An 18,859-nucleotide genomic window follows, 5' to 3' on the forward strand; every position below is an offset into this window, starting at 1 on the left:
TTCGGGGCACCATCTGGAGGAACAATGTGACAGGGAGGGTTATAGATTAACTAAAACATCTGCTTGAAAAGCAGACCGCCTACTACTCCCGTGTGCTACAGAAGGTCAAGGGTCATCGATGACCAAGTGTTTACGTCTCAGACATAGTATTCATGGTGGTACAGGTCGACAGGCTGACGGTGTTGGTAAGGGCAAAGGCGGCAGTAGGATGACTGGGTCAAGCTTAGATGGCGTAGCTGAAGGATAGCTGGCTCATGACACCAAGGCGCTATCTGCACGAGAGGGTCCAGTGGCTACCACGACTAGTGTCTGGTGGAGGCAGGTGTACACCCTGGAGGCAGGTGTATATCCAGGAGGCAGGTATACACCCAGGAGGCAGGTGTACATCCAGGAGGCAGGTGTACACCTAAGAGGCAGGTGTACGCCCACGAGGAAGGTGTACGCCCAGGAAGCAGGAGTACACCCAGGAGGCAGGTGTACGCCCAGGAGGCAGGTGTACACCCAGGAGGCAGGTGTACACCCAGGAGGCAGGTGTACGCCCAGGAGGCAGGTGTACGCCCAGGAGGCAGGTGTACACCCAGGAGGCAGGTGTACGCCCAGGAGGCAGGTGTACACCCAAGAGGCAGGTGTACACCCAGGAGGCAGGTGTACACCCAGGAGGCAGGTGTACGCCCAGGAGGCAGGTGTACGCCCAGGAGGCAGGTGTACACCCAGGAGGCAGGTGTACGCCCAGGAGGCAGGTGTACACCCAAGAGGCAGGTGTACGCCCAGGAGGCAAGTGTACGCCCAGGAAGCAAGTGTACACCCAGGAGGCAGGTGTACACCCAGGAGGCAGGTGTACGCCCAGGAAGCAGGAGCACACCCAGGAGGCAGGTGTACATCCAGGAGGCAGGTGTACACCCAGGAGGCAGGTGTACGCCCAGGAAGCAGGTGTACACCCAGGAAGCAGGTGTACACCCAGGAAGCAGGTGTACACCCGGAACCTGCGAGATAACGCTGACTGACCGGTATTTGATGAGCTGCCGTACATCACCGTTATGGCCTCTGACTCACGGCAACATATACGAAAGGTTTCGTGGAAGTCGCGCGTCAGGAACCTGCACGAGCGGCCGGCGGACTGGACTTGAGGAATTGTGTTTCTTAATGAGTAAATTTGGTGAGGGCGGAGGATGAGTACTGTTCTACATTCCTGCTGGCAATCCCTTGTGGGGAAGCAAGTCTCACACCTGGGCTAGTGGGTCGCCCTCCTCACACTCCCTCCTTCCCTCCACCATCCACCTTCCCTTCACCCTCCTATCCAATCTTCCAACCCTATTTCTTCCACCCACTTTCCCTTCTTCCTTTCCCTCCAACTTTCCCTTCACTATTCACCTACCTTCCCTTCCTCCTCCTCTCTCCACTATCTCTCTTCCCACCCACTCACGTTCCCTCCACCCCCAACCCACCTTCCCTCCTGCTTCTCTTCGCCCCTCAAACACGGTGCCACACATCTGGTCATACGGAATCAGCAGTACCCGCGTGTCCGGCACCAGATGAGGCACGGCTGTGTCCCACATGTCCACACCCGACGCTGCTGCACACCGCTGCTGGCCGCCACCACGGAGGGATGTCCACGTTCCTGGCCATCATGAAGGGGCGCCTGCCTCTCTGGCATCACTGGTAACGCCTGCCTTCTTGGCCATCAGGGAAAGACTCCTGTCGCCCTGGCCATCAGGGAGGGACTCCTGACCTCCTGGCCATCAGGAGGGGATTGCAGCCTTTCTGATCACCAAGTGGAGGAGGACTCTAGCCATTCTTCGAAGGGGTACAATATAGGTTAAGCCAAAAGTGTCTCAAGAAGGTTCGAAATATAAAAATCTTACTTTGGAGCGACCTTCTCGTTCTTTTTGCTAGAGTGAAAGAATTCGTGTTCGTGATGGTACAGACCACCTGGTACTACAGTGGGTGGGGTCAGGCGCCTCGCAGACCTTGCCTGGCAGGCCAGGACGCACCGGAGCTGGTAAACTGCAGAGAACGCCAGGTACAAGGTGGGCGAGAGGGTGGGGTCGAAATGCTGAAGCAGGAGACCGGGTCAGAGAGGAGAAAGTCAAGGTGAGGCGAGACTGGTCGAGCGAGGCGAACACCAGGAGTTTCCACGAACCAGGGGTCAGGGTAGAGGAACTAGAGGTCAGTAGAGGAATCAGGGGTCAGCAGAAGAACCAGGGGTCAGGGTAGAGGAACTAGAGGTCAGTAGAGGAATCAGGGGTCAGCAGAAGAACCAGGGGTCAGGGTAGAGGAACCAGGGATCAGTAGAGGAACCATTGGTAAAGTAGAGGAACCAGAGGTCAGTAGAGGAACCAGGGATCAATAGAGGAACCAGGGATCAGTAAAGGCCTCACTGGTAAGGTGGAGGAACCAGGGGTCAGTAGAGGAACCAGGGGTCAGGGGAGAGGAACCAGAGGTCAGGGGAGAGGAACCAGAGGTCAGGGGAGAGGAACCAGGGGTCAGGGGAGAGGAACCAGAGGTCAGGGGAGAGGAACCAGGGGTCAGGGGAGAGGAATCAGGGGTCAGGTGAGAGGACCTGGTATGGTATGCGGATGTGTGGGTCGTGATAACAGAGGGGTGGAGACTGTGGAACTATGTGGGTCACTGAGTTGGAGGAACAAACATCGCTACGTAAGGCTGACACTCAGAGGTCCCACCTGGCCCTGGCTGACGTCTACAGGTGCAGATTAATGGTAACATAATAGCATTTGTAACAAATAACAACAACAACAACAACAACAATAATAATAATAATAATAATAATAATAATAATAATAATAATGATAATAATAATGATAATAAATATTAATAATGATAATATTACTATTATCATTATCACAACTACTACTCCACCGACTGCTATTACTGTTACTTTAACTATTACTAATGATAATTCTGCGGGTGACCAGTGGCCACCTTGGAGGCTGGGACCAGAGGAATCACATCCTCATACTATCTTTCTCGTTATTCTTCCGTTGGTGAGACAGCAGGTGATGCCACACGCACCTGGGGGATCAAATCATAATGCCTTGTTCACCATCTCGTCTTCACTAGTTTTCTCTTATCTGTACCGTGTTATCTCTAAGGCTCTGTCCTCTAGCGGAGGCCACGTACCAACAGCACTCCAGGCAAAAATCATCCTGCGTCTGAAGTGTCATATTTTTCATCAGTTTCTTTATGTATAAGAGGAACATATACATAGCCAGATGACGCCTCTATCCAGGAATGCAAGCCCCCAGGTTAAGATGTTAATACCATACTGTACGAGTCAACACTGGTGTCTCACACTGATTACTGTCATACACGAGCAGCCAGGCAAGACACTGCCCTACGCATTTCTGAAGGGATATAGTTCGCCATAACGTGACCGACAGAGGAAAATAAATAAGCCAATCGAACCAGATTATGTAATAATGAAAGTAAATGAATTACTGGTCAGCGCTAAATTTCAGCTTATCCTTCAGTGACCCGGAAATAATATATACAGACTGGAAACATTATCAAGGTTGTATTCCAGCGGTCAAGGCCATAAAGAAAACTGGCTTTCCCTCCCTGTGAGGGGGGTCACGTGACTCCCCTGGTGAAGGGTGAGGAGGTGTGAGGCCAGGCTGGTCACCTGCCGGGCGGACCGTCCTTGAGCACGATGGTAGGACCTTTGAGCACGACGGTACGACCCTTGAGCACGACGGTACGATCCTTCAGCACGACGGTGCGACCTTTGAGCACGACGATACGACCTTTGAGCACGACGGTACGACCTTTGAGCACGACGGTACGATCCTTCAGCACGACGGTACGACCCTTGAGCACGATGGTACGACACTTGAGCACGACGGTGCGACGCTTGAACATGATGGTACGACCCTTGAGCACGACGTTACGACACTTGAGCACGACGTTACGACACGAGCACGATGGTACGACACTTGAGCACGACGTTACGACACTTGAGCACGACGGTACGATCCTTCAGCACGACGCTACGACACTTGAGCACGATGGTACGACACTTGAGCATGACGCTACGACACTTGAGTACGATGGTACGACACTTGAGCACGACGTTACGACACTTGAGCACGACGGTAGGACACTTGAGCACGACGGTACGGCACTTGAGCACGACGGTACGACACTTAAGCACGATGGTACGACCCTTGAGCACGATGGTACAACACTTGAGCACGACGTTACGACACTTGAGCACGACGTTACGACACTTGAGCACGATGGTACGACACTTGAGCACGATGGTACGACACTTGAGCACGACAGTACGATCCATGAACACGACGGTACGACCTTTGAGCACGACGGTACGACCCTTGAGCACGATGGTACGACACTTGAGCACGACGGTACGATCCTTCAGCACGACGGTACGACCATTGAGCACGACAGTACGATCCATGAACACGACGGTACGACCATTGAGCACGACAGTACGATCCATGAACACGACGGTACGACACTTGAGCACGATGGTACGACCCATGAGCACGATGGTACGACACTTGAGCACGACGGTACGATCCTTCAGCACGACGGTACGACACTTGAGCACGATGGTACGACCCATGAGCACGACGTTACGACACTTGAGCATGACGCTACGACACTTGAGCATGACGCTACGACACTTGAGCACGATGGTACGACACTTGAGCATGACGCTACGACACTTGAGTACGATGGTACGACACTTGAGCACGACGGTACGATCCTTCAGCACGACGGTACGACCATTGAGCACGACAGTACGATCCATGAACACGACGGTACGACACTTGAGCACGATGGTACGACACTTGAGCATGACGCTACGACACTTGAGCACGATGGTACGACACTTGAGCATGACGCTACGACACTTGAGCACGACGGTACGATCCTTCAGCACGACGGTACGACCTTTGAGCACGACGGTACGACACTTGAGCACGACGTTACGACACTTGAGCACGATGGTACGACACTTGAGCATGACGCTACGACACTTGAGCACGACGTTACGACACTTGAGCACGACGTTACGACACTTGAGCACGATGGTACGACACTTGAGCACGACAGTACGATCCATGAACACGACGGTACGACCATTGAGCACGACAGTACGATCCATGAACACGACGGTACGACCCTTGAGCACGACGTTACGACACTTGAGCACGACGTTACGACACTTGAGCACGACAGTACGATCCATGAACACGACGGTACGACACTTGAGCACGATGGTAGGACCTTTGAGCACGACGGTACGACCCTTGAGCACGACGGTACGACACTTGAGCACGATGGTACGACACTTGAGCACGATGGTACGACACTTGAGCATGACGCTACGACACTTGAGCACGATGGTACGACACTTGAGCATGACGCTACGACACTTGAGCACGACGGTACGACCCTTGAGCACGATGGTAGGACCTTTGAGCACGACGGTACGACACTTGAGCACGATGGTACGACACTTGAGCACGACGTTACGACACTTGAGCACGATGGTACGACACTTGAGCACGATGGTACGACACTTGAGCACGACGGTACGACACTTGAGCACGATGGTACGACACTTGAGCACGATGGTAGGACCTTTGAGCACGACGGTACGACCCTTGAGCACGATGGTACGACCCTTGAGCACGATGGTACGACACTTGAGCACGACGTTACGACACTTGAGCACGATGGTACGACACTTGAGCATGACGCTACGACACTTGAGTACGATGGTACGACACTTGAGCATGACGCTACGACACTTGAGTACGATGGTACGACACTTGAGCACGACGGTACGACACTTGAGCACGATGGTAGGACCTTTGAGCACGACGGTACGACCCTTGAGCACGATGGTAGGACCTTTGAGCACGACGGTACGATCCTTCAGCACGACGGTACGACCCTTGAGCACGATGGTAGGACCTTTGAGCACGACGGTACGACACTTGAGCACGACGTTACGACACTTGAGCACGATGGTACGACACTTGAGCACGACGTTACGACACTTGAGCACGATGGTAGGACCTTTGAGCACGACGGTACGACCTTTGAGCACGACGGTACGATCCTTCAGCACGACGGTACGACCTTTGAGCACGACGGTACGATCCTTCAGCACGACGGTACGATCCTTCAGCACGACGGTACGACCCTTGAGCACGATGGTACGACACTTGAGCACGATGGTACGACCCTTGAGCACGACGTTACGACACTTGAGCACGATGGTACGACCCTTGAGCACGACGTTACGACACTTGAGCACGATGGTACGACACTTGAGCACGATGGTACGACACTTGAGCACGACGTTACGACACTTGAGCACGACGGTACGATCCTTCAGCACGACGGTACGACCATTGAGCACGACAGTACGATCCATGAACACGACGGTACGACCCTTGAGCACGATGGTACGACCCTTGAGCACGATGGTACGACCCTTGAGCACGATGGTACGACACTTGAGCATGACGCTACGACACTTGAGCACGACGGTACGATCCTTCAGCACGACGGTACGACCATTGAGCACGACAGTACGATCCATGAACACGACGGTACGACCCTTGAGCACGATGGTAGGACCTTTGAGCACGACGGTACGGCACTTGAGCACGACGTTACGACACTTGAGCACGATGGTACGACACTTGAGCACGACGGTACGATCCTTCAGCACGACGGTACGACCATTGAGCACGACAGTACGATCCATGAACACGACGGTACGACCCTTGAGCACGATGGTACGACACTTGAGCACGATGGTAGGACCTTTGAGCACGACGGTACGACCCTTGAGCACGACGTTACGACACTTGAGCACGATGGTACGACCCTTGAGCACGATGGTACGACACTTGAGCATGACGCTACGACACTTGAGTACGATGGTACGACACTTGAGCACGACAGTACGATCCATGAACACGACGGTACGACACTTGAGCATGACGCTACGACACTTGAGTACGATGGTACGACACTTGAGCACGATGGTACGACACTTGAGCACGATGGTAGGACCTTTGAGCACGACGGTACGATCCTTCAGCACGACGGTACGACACTTGAGCACGACGTTACGACACTTGAGCACGATGGTACGACACTTGAGCACGATGGTACGACACTTGAGCACGACAGTACGATCCATGAACACGACGGTACGACCCTTGAGCACGACGTTACGACACTTGAGCACGATGGTAGGACCTTTGAGCACGACGGTACGATCCTTCAGCACGACGGTACGACCCTTGAGCACGATGGTACCATGACCTTGGGATAATCTTAATGTGGCATGTCCAACGAAATCACGAATCACAGGATGGACCAAGACTCTCCGGTCATCAGACGTGTAGGATGGATGTAAGGTCCTCCACGACCACACACATCCCTGCCACGCATGGCTCTACTCCCACACTGTCCTACCACACTCTGGTCTCCCTTGTACTACCCTACCATCCTACCACTCACTACCATATACTTCCCTACTACACACTATCATACACTGCCTTACCACATACTGGTAAACCACATACTACCCTAACAAACACTACTCTACCACACACTGCCCTACCACACATTGTTCAACCACACTGTCCTACCACACAGTGTCCTGCCACATAGTGTCCTACCACACAATGCTGTACCACACACGCTCTACCACTGACGTCCCACCTGCCTGCAGGAGAGGGTAGTGGTAGTGCAGGCCACCGGAACTCTGGATATATTGCCGCGTAATCCCAGCTGTACCCCACCACACATCCCCCCCACCTCACTCCTTCCTTCCCCTCCACACCTCACTACTTCCTCCGTCTACACCTTTCTCCCTCGTTTTAATCCCCATCCCACTGCTTCCTTTCCTCCCCACCCAACTTCTGTATTTCCCTTCCCAAACTACTTCTTTCCTCCCCTTTTCACACCAATCCATTCGCCTTCCTACCTCATTCCTCATTATCCTTCCCCACATCACAGCACATCCTCCTCAACATTCCACGCTAGATATGAAGAGAGACATGCTCTAGATAACTATGGTCATCACTGATCATAGAAGGACTCTGTCCTGTGAGGAGGCACGTCCTGTCTTACATGGCTGTCACCCGCAGCGGTCAACGACCTCCCCTACCTGGACCGTATCAGTCCTCCGTAGCCTGGGCGGCGAGTGGTATAGCGTTAGGGGCAAGGGAGTGGAGTCACTGTAACTATGTACAGATGTTTGGTTCTGGCCTCTGGTGAATCAGGAAGGGACGGACGCCACCACCAGGAGGCTGGGTTATGATGATGAGTGTGTGGGGAGCCCTGATCATCTGATTCACAAACCAGGACTTATACCATAACTATAGCAAGTCAGATAGTCTGGTTGTACTTGTGACCGGGAAAGGTAAAATTCTATGAGTTACAGTAAAGATTAAAGACGCCAGCTTGAATCTTGATCGATGTTACACTGAGAAAAGTAAAGGAGAAAAAAGACAAAATTTCTTCAGATTTCATGACAATTATAAAGACGGTAAGGATCAATAACAGAAGCTCCCTCCATCACTTGTAATAAGAAGTATCTTAACTTCTCCCTCAGACAAGGAGGGTCTCATGCCAACGCCCTCACATCGCTCTTCATGTCTGAGGTTAATGCAGAACACCGACCATCAGGCCATTACACGACGTAAAGCGAAATACACCTCCCGGCGGCACGCAAATGTCTTGAAATGATGTCAGTGGTTAGATGGATCAAACACGACCAAACACACACACACACACACACACACAATGAAACATCCACATCGGTGTAAACACTGAGGCAGCTGGGGAGGGACCCGGGAAGGACGCAACAATGATGACAGCCACAAGACGTGTGACACAGGACGAACTTCCCGACCCTCACGAAGGTGAAGGCGATGACCACAAGAAATATATCACCGACAAATCCATAAATCTCGGCCGCCAGGGAGAACATCAAAGCTTTGTCCAGGTTTGTATCACATGATTATTGTTTCCTCAGGAAAATGAAGACGTACTGCAGTGGTGGTGTGCAAGATCTCCAATGTTAGTCATAACCTCAGGAAGCGATGGTATTAAAACAATCATACCCACTCACAGTACTTCAAACTAGCAATGAGTCTTGCTGAGGATGTGTGTGATATAACTCTACCACTAAAATAACTGGCAGTTTCGGTAATCATGTAGAGCGTGCCAGCTTTGAGGATAGTTTTCTGAGGTTCTCGTATCGCTGGTGCCATCTATGTATCCCCAACACCACTGTATCCTTGTCTATCGCTTCCCTATTACCGCCCCTAAACCCTCCTCCCTCTCTCTCTCTCTCCATCCCAGCACCTCAACCCAACCTCCACCATCATCTTCCTTTCTCCCTCACGAAGACTCTCCTCCCCTACTGGTCCTGAGCCCTTCCCTTCGCCGTTCCCGCACTGCCAACTCCCTCCTCCGCTGCTCCTGATCATAGTTCTCCTCCTCCCCTGCCACAGGTCTGATCAACGGGGCGCGCTACATCTTCGGTCTGGACGGCAGGAGGCGCTACAGGATCGAGGAGCTGGAGGACGGCGAGTCCTACGTCGCCGCCTCCGACAGAAAGTTTGTGGTCAGTGTCCTTCACACGTCATCTACTGATACCCTGCTCGAGATCTCCGACTTCCTCAAATACACTCGTATTTGCTTCACGTTCTTCTGTCGCGCATGGTCTCCTGTGTCACGTATAAATAGAAGAAAACTGTGTACTATATCAGTGTGGCTCAGGCTTACCTGCCATTTGTTCACCTTCTTGGAACATATGTTCAAAATGTACCTCTACTGTCACTTTAAGCACAGCACAACCTCTTAATGCTTCCCCTCTCTAGTTGATCATGGGTTACATTTTGCTGTGTGCCCATATAAATAACGTGTTGGCACTTCCGTCTCTGTGTGGCCTTGTCTGTCTTGCATCCTGGTAACACTTAATTAACTGTGTATTTGATGCTTCTATATATCCATGGTCTGTTGTTTGAAGTTTAAGCTTATTGACTGCCAGGGTCACTAAGGCCGTTAAGTTTAAAAGTTAAAAACATTAGATGAGTAAATTTGCATAAATGAATCTGAATATATTCAAGATAATTCTCAAGCTTATGAACTGTCATTGTATTTCTGGCCCTTGATATACGCATGTATTTATTTGCTTGTCTGTGTCTGCATTCCTCCCGTCCGGTCAATAAGTTCATCCATATCCAGAATGTCGTCTTCCTACTGCCATGTCGTCTTCCTTCTGTCATGTCATCTTCCTACTGTCATATCGTCTTCCTACTGTCATGTCATCTTCCTACTGTCATGTCATCTTCCTACTGTCATGTCATCTTCCTACTGTCATGCAGTCTTCCTACTGTCATGTCATCTCCCTACTGTCATGTCAACTACCTACTGTCAAGTCGTCTTCCTACTCTCATGTCGTCTCCCCACTGTCATGTAGTCTTCCTACTGTCATATCATCTACCTACTGTCATGTCGTCTTCCTACTGCCATGTCGTCTTCCTACTGTCATGTCATCTACCTACTGTCATGTCGTCTCCCTACTGTCATGTCATCTTCTTAATGTCATGTCGTCTCCCTACTGTCGTATCGTCTTCCTATTGTCATGTCATCTACCTACTGTCATGTCGTCTCCCACTGTCATATTCTTTACAATGATATTCACGTTGTTTTCCTCGTCAATTTGCCCATGTTTCTCCTTCCTCACCATCTTGTGCCTACCTCCAGCATCCTCTTACCTCACCCTCCGCTACCTCCTCCCCTGGCCTGCTCCTCCTCCTGACGGGCTCACAATCCCGCCCTCGACCCTCTCTCACTACATACGACTGTGCTGCACTGATGTAGTATTTCCACTTGGATTACTGGTGTGTTTGTAATTACAACTTAACAATGACTCGTGAAAATATCATATATCAGGAGAGCTGTGTGTTATCATGGACATACTGTGAGAAGAGCCTGGAGGGCACGTTGACAAGTATATATGTATATTCTCCCTATATATACATATACGTTTATATACATGTATATGTTCCATCTTAACTGTAACCCAGAACATTAGACACAGGAGGCGCTGACTAACACCCCCCCCCCCAGGGCCGGATTATTTGCGAGAATTTTTCCATAACATCTCGAAGCTGACGCTGATCAGAGATAATCTAAGAACAGACTGACAAATAAAACGTTATGGTTTCACTTAGATATTACTGAGGTGTAATGTTTCCTGGCCAGAATGACCCAGTGCCATCAATCTGATCAAACATGACCACTGTTGTTTGCTTTTTAAAATCTTTTAAGAAACAATTCTTATAGATGGCTCCAGACTTCATATACGAATATTGGATGTTCGCTCTATCTTTCCAACTTGCAATGCTTGTAGTATAAAAGGAATTTACTGACAAGTCGAGACAATTACTTCAGATGTAAACAGTGAGTCTTGCATACCACAATATGCAAACAAATGATCAGGTAATTGATATTTGGATAAGAATCTGTAATAATGTTATGGAACATAAATTTAGGGGTGGAATTATGACCAAAAAGTCCTAGAATCAAACCATACCTGACCTCCAATTCTAGCAGTGAATTTTATACCACCAAAAATCTAGCGTTTTTGAAAAAGAGAAAACGAGTGTGAGGGAGGACTGCCTGAACAAATCAATGTCAACGGAAGTTAAGTAATAATCTAATTCTGGTTTCTCTTCCCGTGTTCACATACTGTCTAGAATACAAAAGACGAATCCACAAATTGCAGAGACCCCGCAGCTCGAAGGCTGTACTACAATCAGTAGCAGTGAAGTGACAGACTCCTTTGGAATATGAGAACTTCGACGAGATTGTAATCCTCGCGTCTCCTGACAACAACACAGCCTTGGCAAAGGTGATTTCTCGGTCGTGGTGTCACTTCGTGCAGACGGAGTCAGTAGGTTGATACCACACCCACATCTTCTCCCGTGCGTCACTGTGAACGTTGGCTTGCCTCAGTGTGACACTCCACTAGTCATACGGGGCAGAGTAAAGCACTATAATCCTGCTATAAGGAACGCTGCACAACACGGACCTGTCGTGAGGGAACTTGCTCGCCTCACCGCCACTGGATTTTAGTGATACATTTCAGTATTATTAAGAATTTCCACATTTTCTTGAATTTCCAATCACTTTTCTGTATTAAGTATACGAGATTCCCTGCAGTCTCTCTCTCTCTCTCTCTCTCTCTCTCTCTATATATATATATATATATATATATATATATGGGAGCAGGAGGTTCCTCTCCACCCACCACTCCCTCCGGCACATCAGCCAATGGGAAAGTACCCAAGACGGAGCACCACATAGTACGGAGTGGATACAATGACGTGGAGGTTCCACAGGAAAGTGTAACTAGAACGCTCAGTCTGCTCAAAAGTCTAAGACGCCGGATGGGAAGGAGACTCAAATCTGAAACGAGAATAAAACTACATGCAAATTAGATGATCCGTTTTATAATTGGCTTATTCATTGACGGTTAATATAATTAAAGTATTTTTTTTTTTTAGCAATGAATGAACTAAGGATAATAGCCTCTGCCCTGACATCAACTGATAGAATAATATTCGTTCCATAAATCAACAGCTGACGCGGATAAATCACATAAGAACACGTGATCCAGGAATATGCTGGGAGCCAGCCATAAGGAAAATGACACACGAAGATCCCAGCACTTTCGTAATGATTCACATCCTGAGGGATACATGAGATAATGAATTAATACAGATGTTACACACACACAATATATATATATATATATATATATATATATATATATATATATATATATATATATATATATATATATATATATCCCTGGGGATAGGGGAGAAAGAATACTTCCCACGTTTTCCCTGCGTGTCGTAGAAGGCGACTAAAAGGGAAGGAAGCGGGAGGCTGGAAATCCTCCCCTCTCGTTTTTTTTTTCTTTCTTTTTTAATTTTCCAAAAGACGGAACAGAGAAGGGGGCCAGGTGAGGATATTCCCTCAAAGGCCCAGTCCTCTGTTCTTAACGCTACCTCGCTATCGCGGGAAATGGCGAATAGTATGAAAAAAAAGAAAATATATATATATATATATATATATATATATATATATATATATATATATATATATATATATATATATATATGGAAGCGGAAGTGGATCATAGGGTGGGGGAGGGGGCGAAAATTTTGGGAGCCTTGAAAAATGTGTGGAAGTCGAGAACATTATCTCGGAAAGCAAAAATGGGTATGTTTGAAGGAATAGTGGTTCCAACAATGTTGTATGGTTGCGAGGCGTGGGCTATGGATAGAGATGTGCGCAGGAGGATGGATGTGCTGGAAATGAGATGTTTGAGGAAAATGTGTGGTGTGAGGTGGTTTGATCGAGTAAGTAACGTAAGGGTAAGAGAGATGTGTGGAAATAAAAAGAGCGTGGTTGAGAGAGCAGAAGGGGGTGTTTTGAAATGGTTTGGGCACATGGAGAGAATGAGTGAGGAAAGATTGACCAAGAGGATATATGTGTCGGAGGTGGAGGGAACGAGGAGAAGAGGGAGACCAAATTGGAGGTGGAAAGATGGAGTGAAAAAGATTTTGTGTGATCGGGGCCTGAACATGCAGGAGGGTGAAAGGAGGGCAAGGAATAGAGTGAATTGGAGCGATGTGGTATACAGGGGTTGACGTGCTGTCAGTGGATTGAATCAAGGCATGTGAAGCGTCTGGGGTAAACCATGGAAAGCTGTGTAGGTATGTATATTTGCGTGTGTGGACGTGTGTATGTACATGTGTATGGGGGGGGGGGGGTGGGGCCATTTCTTTCGTCTGTTTCCTTGCGCTACCTCGCAAACGCGGGAGACAGCGACAAAGTATAAAAAAAAAAAAAAATATATATATATATATATATATATATATATATATATATATATATATATATATATATATATATATATATATAAAATCTGCACTTCCATTTCATTTCATAGTTATTTCTGGTGATCATGTTCCTAATTACTGTGAGAAAACTGTCATGAGTTACCATGTGTCTTCAAAATCGATTTGGATTTTCAACCTTCAGTTAGAACTTCTCAGAATCTTCACTCAGTGAAAGACGATGCATCAAGGATAGTGACCAGAAGTGAACAACATATTCTAAATGAGGTCTAGTTAGCATTGCGTCCTCCGTCTAAAGTGTCCGTTTTCTGCTAGGAAGCCGAACATTCCGTTTTCTTCATCATATGCAGTTAGTCATTGTTTTACGTTTTTTTTTAGTTCATTTCCGAATATCACTCCATGGAGTTTTTATTCATCTCATTCTAATAATGGCTCATCCAACATTTCACTTTATCATTGATATCTTCTATCACCAGAATTCATTACTTTACATTGATTTTCAAAGAAGTTCATTTACCATGCTCTAAACCACGGCATCAATCAGGGTGAATCACTGAATCATCAGATAGTCTTCCTTGGTTTACGCTTTACATCTAAATTTCGTGTGGGCAAATGTTGGAATTTTACTCGTGAGTCGCGTGTGTCCAGTGAAGGTAACAAGAAGCATAAGTCCCAGGGCAGGGCCTTGTGGTGCCCCGCGTGTCATGTTGAGCCAGTCAGAGGTTTCCATGCCCAGTACTACAGGTTTTCTGTACGTAAACCAGTCTCGAGATCATGTGAAAACTCGCTTTTCTTCTTTGCCTATTAGCTTTATTCTTACCCAAAATTCTTTTATATGATGACTTTATAAAAACTTCACAAGGTGTCAGTGTATCATATAATATCTGAGGTTATCAACTTCATTAGGCGTTAGTGTATCACATAATATCTGAGGTTATCAAACCTTGTTTCTCATATATATGATTAAACTATACTAGATTCGTTAAGCATGACATCTGATCAAGGAATCTATGTCCATTATAATCCTTTACTTCATATAAAAACCTAATCATTCTAACCCTGTTTCTTAGTTCTAACATTTTACCTAAAACTGAAGTAAAATGGAACAGACGCACAGTGACCTATATTACAGGTGTCTAAAGAAGAGACAACCAACCAGCCAACCTTGCATGGCACTGAGGTCTCTATATAATAGTCTATCAGGTCTCTATATATTGGTCTATCAGGTCTCTATATAATGGTCTATTTTTTTTTTTCTTTTTGTCTCATTCATCAGTTCGATATACAAGGAGTTGTATGCGTTATCAGCTTCATGTAACCTGGTTACCTTTAAACAATAACTGACACAGAACAGTTCCACCATCTGCCTTGTGTAATGTTGTCAAGACTTTGTATCCTAGTCTCGATAATAACAGTGTACCAAATGATCGCTTGCAGGATCTAACCAGATTTCTATCATTGTTTTTGCGACTCTACACAAGGTGTTAGATTACCCTACCATACGTATATAATTCCACTGTCAATAAGGAACCTTTATCTGAGGCAGGGAATGACTAGGATCTTATGACAACACATCCTGGATCTTATCCACATAGTTTACGTATACACTGCGTTGTAACTTACAAAGTTTATCTTCTGGTAAGTATTTCAAATTTGCAAATTTTGTATGCAAAATTACTTATTATTGAGCGGAGTTCCGTCATTTTTTTCACTGATTCATTGACTATTTCTTATATATTTCTATCATTTACGTTACTTTCAGAGTCACTATTTTCTTATGAGAAACGTTTTAACTTCATTGAAGGGTATTCCCCTCACCTAGAACGCATTTCCAAGGAATTTCATTTGCCTTCTTTTTGTAATTTTCCATTGACTCGTTATGTATTTCCTCCATGTATGTTATTCTCTGAACTGAATTCATCCTCTTTATTTCTTACTTCCCTTTTCCTTTTCCCATTAAACGATTTCCTTCCCAATTATCCTCTTCGTCCTTCATATTCCATCATTCCTTGTTCCTCATGCCAGCCTTTCCATTCCTGCCCTTGATTTTCCACTGAAGAGATTAGTGGAACAGGAAGCCACAGAGAGCAGTAGCATGTGTGGGGGCACACACTGTCCAGTTTGAGAAAAGAGGTTGTTACCAAAATGGGCACTTTAGAAACTAGAGACAACGCTGCACAACAAGGGGGATAAGTGGGTGGACAGTGACTAGTCATAGCCTCCACTGGAGGTACTGGAAGATGACGTGAAGGATGAGCCTGGCCAAACCCATGGTCGGAATTCTGGTCAAAGAGTTTGGCCACAGGAGGAAAACTAAGAGGGTGTGCTACCCGGGAGCGCAGGGCTAAAGGATATGGCACATAAGGTCCATGATATGGTTGTATGCAGGATATAGAATGGGTCACGGTAGGTTGGAGGATAACCTAGGTAAGTATAGACCCTCTCATGATGAAGGCTAACGAACGCAAGACAGAAGTGGTAGAGGGACGACTACCAAGGTGAGATGAGAGGTCTGTAGTTTTAAGGAGACTTTTAGGTAGATATAGTAGTATTTAGGGTTCAATGTCAAATACTTTAAATTATTCTAGATTCAAACAATCCACCCAGCCATGTCCTTTATCTAAAACAGAGCTCACTCTCTCGTGGAAATCTAAGAGGTTCACCACACACTGTAGGCAGCACCGAAGTGGGAGATTACGTAGATCTGTCTGACAGCTTTAGTAGTGGTAGAGGCCTGTGTGAAAGGGACAGCCTACATCTGAACAGGAAACTGCACTGTTGTGTAAGGAATATCTAGCACAACGGCCGTCAGTCAGGCCAGCGAATGAGGGAGTGCAGGAGCCAGATGAGGATGGGGTCAGGTCAGGTGTTAGCTGTAAGACCTCTAAGGCTCACCTCAGCAGAGGTTTGACTGACTAGTCGCAGGGGACAGGTCGGAGGAGCGTTTAAAGTACTTGTTAAGTCGGTGCAATTTGCTATATCGGAGACGAAAGTATAAACGCAAACGAAAATCAACTACCTACTTATCTCGAGAGGAAAACCAAGTATCAAACCTGTACCAGACGATTGGATGAATTTTGTACATTCATCAGTAGAATCAGACACCAGGAAATAAGATTTCCAGTAAAGACACATAACATTAGGAAGGTGGCGGTGTTATATTTCGTATGAAGCAGAATTTAAACCAACCAAGTCACGTACAATTGATGTTGATGGAAACTAATGACTGTATATTGCGATGATGAATAAATCGAGTAGTATATAGACCCTTAAAAGTTAATTCATCCGAGGAAATTTATTCTCAGGTAAGCAACGAAGTGGTGTACGAAGCTGCAATCACCCATTCATTAACTACGATTTCCAAACAGGAGATCACAAGGAAAACAGATGAATCGGTCCGCTGAACCTCCAGGTCAAATGTATCATGACCTAACTTTTGGCAATAATATGTATCATATTTCCTCTTTACTACGAAAGACGTCAATGTAAAGTCAACTAACAATGTATACAGTAATTACATTTACTGTATATTTCCGTTTCATATTTCAGAAAAAAAGATCCCATATTGTAGATGAACACACTGATAAAATATGTAGGGATATTAGTGATGTAAACCAAATCAAACTTTTGTATGAGTACGCAGACGAAATGCCATAGTGTAAACTCTGAAAATAGAACACAGCTTCGTGAGGGTCATTATAATTCCATAAAGAGAGCCATGAAATAGCAAACCCCAGGCTGGGAAGAAAAGAAAATGACCTACTTCGGTGTGAAATATATGTATACAGGTGATTTAAAGAGACAGTGTATATGCTCGCGCAATATACACAAGATTACAAGCAAATTGCAGGAAGAAAATTTGAATTAGTAAAAGAGAATTCAAGGAAGGACTTCCTGACAACATAAGAACCTGGAGGAGTTCTTCATTTACATAACGAGTGAGTGAAGATATCAGATGCGATAGACTTGTTCACTAATGTAAATGGCATCTTAACAAACGATAATAAAGACAAGAGTTTCCGTAACAATACGATTCTCGATTCAGTGTTCAGAATGGAGATAATAACATCGACTGTGTACAGCCGTTACAAAACGTATTTCTGGAGTCAGATTACAAAAACAGGAGACGCACGTATCATTCCAAACCAGGAACCACTTAGCTAGTGACAACAAATGACTTCCCAGTACGTCAGATGGTCTGGAGGGCCTCTTTCCTCGAACACTGGAGAACGTAAACAGACAAATAACATCTTCAATCACTAAAGACATTCAACTACTCGCTACAAGATGGGAAGTTCTGGAATGACTACCACCTCGAGAGGACACCACAAGTTAGACACGACAAGGAGGAAGTAGGAGGTGTGCCTCACGCTAGTAACCCGTTACTCGAGTGGGAAATGAAAGATCAAAACAGTAGTTGAGGAGAAAGAAACAGCAGAATATGCAGATGATGCCCTAATAATGAACAAAGTTTTCCCCCTTAAAAGAGATCATGTTTAATACATTTTCAGATGTTCTTCTGTCATATATCTAATAACCGGCAAATAATGTAATTAAAGATCTCCAGATGCTATACACAGAGATTTCCGAAATGCTTCCGAAAAAGAACGACATAATGACATAGCTCAAGATAACTGCTTTATGGTTGTAAAGATAAAAGTGACGATAAATGCCGACGTAAGGTTTACAGGAAGGAAGTAGAAAGCAAATGAAGTATAATGTTAATTCCTCAGTCGAGATATTGAACAAGAACATAACCCACCATGACATATTGTGTACTTACGCGGAACAAATAGGTCCTGTGTGTTACCTGTTCCTAGGAGCAGCAGGTCTTGTGTGTAACCTGTTCGTAGGAGCAGCAGGTCTTGTGTGTAACCTGCTCCTAGGACCAGAAGGTC

General features: G+C 46.6%; 1 protein-coding gene across 1 annotated transcript in view; it reads left to right on the top strand.

The window, feature by feature from the left end:
• Positions 1–18,859, top strand: part of LOC139759463 (echinoderm microtubule-associated protein-like CG42247) — a 270,591-nt gene that overhangs the window by 169,869 nt on the left and 81,863 nt on the right. Inside the window, 1 exon segment of the mRNA XM_071681615.1 lies at positions 9,534–9,646. Within this exon segment, the coding sequence (XP_071537716.1) occupies positions 9,534–9,646 (113 nt within the window).

Source organism: Panulirus ornatus, chromosome 3, assembly GCF_036320965.1.
Source record: "Panulirus ornatus isolate Po-2019 chromosome 3, ASM3632096v1, whole genome shotgun sequence".
Taxonomy (NCBI): domain Eukaryota; kingdom Metazoa; phylum Arthropoda; class Malacostraca; order Decapoda; family Palinuridae; genus Panulirus; species Panulirus ornatus.